The 1,475-nt window shown below is 51.1% G+C and overlaps 1 protein-coding gene across 1 annotated transcript in view; it reads left to right on the forward strand.

Annotated features, from left to right (window-relative positions):
* TRERF1 (transcriptional regulating factor 1) overlaps positions 1–1,475 on the forward strand; it is a 209,874-nt gene that overhangs the window by 170,865 nt on the left and 37,534 nt on the right. Inside the window, exons 7-8 of the mRNA XM_010863244.1 lie at positions 73–223; positions 1,289–1,466. Of these exons, the coding sequence (XP_010861546.1) occupies positions 73–223; positions 1,289–1,466 (329 nt within the window). The remainder of the gene's footprint in view (positions 1–72; positions 224–1,288; positions 1,467–1,475) is intronic.

Genomic DNA, 1,475 nt, shown 5'->3' on the forward strand with positions numbered 1-1,475 from the left:
GGCCTTGTGATGAGTCATTGTTTCCCTTCGTTGATGTGCGTGTCCTCTCCACTTGGCCCTACCCTTGAGCAGTGGCCAACCCAAAGGAGTGTTTGGGGAGCAGTTTGATGCCAAGAACAAGCTGACATGCTCCATCTGCCTGAAGGAGTTCAAGAGCCTGCCCGCCCTGAATGGCCACATGCGGTCCCATGGGGGGATGAGGGCCTCCCCCAGCCTCAAACAGGTGAGCAGGAATCCACCCCCTATCCTTTCCAGGCCATGTGCTGCTTGCTTTGCTTTGCTGCCGTCAGATGGAGTAATATGAGCCCCACCCGGGGGACCTGGAGAGGCGTAGTCTTTCCCTAACAGAAGTGCTCAAGCTTTGATGCTGGGAGCCAGCCAGGTCACACAGTCCCCACTTCCACTGGCACCATGAACAAAAATCCAGAACTGAGGTGGTAGAAATCCTTTTAGGGGATCCCAGCCTCTCTGCGTCCTGGAGAAGACAGCAAAGAAAACATGGAGATGCAATATTGTTTTTAACTTCTGTTGCATGAAGCACTCAAGACCAGGGTCCCTTAGGCCTTCCAGATCAGTAGTCAGTGGCCAGGGAGAGCTAGTGTGACCACCAGGCTCCCAGCCATTATTTTCTATTCACTGGGGCACCAGTGTTAGACTCTAGCATTTAGAGTCTAGAGACCTTTAAATGCCCTCGGGATTATCCAGGCAGGATATGCTTGTGGTGAACTATCCACGCAGTTTTAGAGTTAGGTTAAAACTCAGAAGAATTTTCTTGATTCTTTGAATATTTTGCATCTTAATTTAAGTCTATGAGATTAACTTGCTGTTCACCAAAAACTTTGATGTGATCCAGGTCACTCCGTCTCTTGACGATGCCAGTTAAAAGATCTTTGTCTTTGACAGATGAGTCAACTGCAGCCCAAAGAATTAAAAGGTCCTACATGAGAGCTTATGTGGGGTTTTTCCTTCTTTTTTTTTTTTTGCCTGATTCTAAGTCCAGATCCTTTTCGTTAAAAGCAATGACAACCGCACAAAAATTTTTCTTCACTGTCTGTTTGAATATACAAGTGGTCAGGATTTTTTTAATGTAGAAAATAGAGTGCCTTGTTCACTGCTCATGGGCATCACTGGAGCCGAGAGACTCAGGGTGGCGGGAAGGAAGCCGCCCTGAGGTGGTTCTCTGTCACCCACGCGTGATGTCCAGGAACGTTGCAGGGAGAGCGAAGTTGCATGCCCCACTGTGGGAGCTGCTCTGAGCCCAGGATCAAAGCCTTTATTGTCTGTGTAGGAGGAAGGAGAGAAGGCCCCGGCGCCTCCGCCTCAGCCCCAGCCGCCACTGCCGCCTCCGCCGCCGCCACCTCAGCTCCCTCCCGAGGCGGAAAGCCTCACGCCTATGGTCATGCCCGTGTCTGTCCCTGTCAAGCTTCTCCCGCCCAAGCCCAGCTCTCAGGGCTTCGCAGATCGGAAGAGCACAC

Source organism: Bison bison, unplaced genomic scaffold (genome assembly GCF_000754665.1).
Source record: "Bison bison bison isolate TAMUID 2011002044 unplaced genomic scaffold, Bison_UMD1.0 scf7180017864487, whole genome shotgun sequence".
NCBI classification, from domain to species: Eukaryota; Metazoa; Chordata; class Mammalia; order Artiodactyla; family Bovidae; genus Bison; species Bison bison.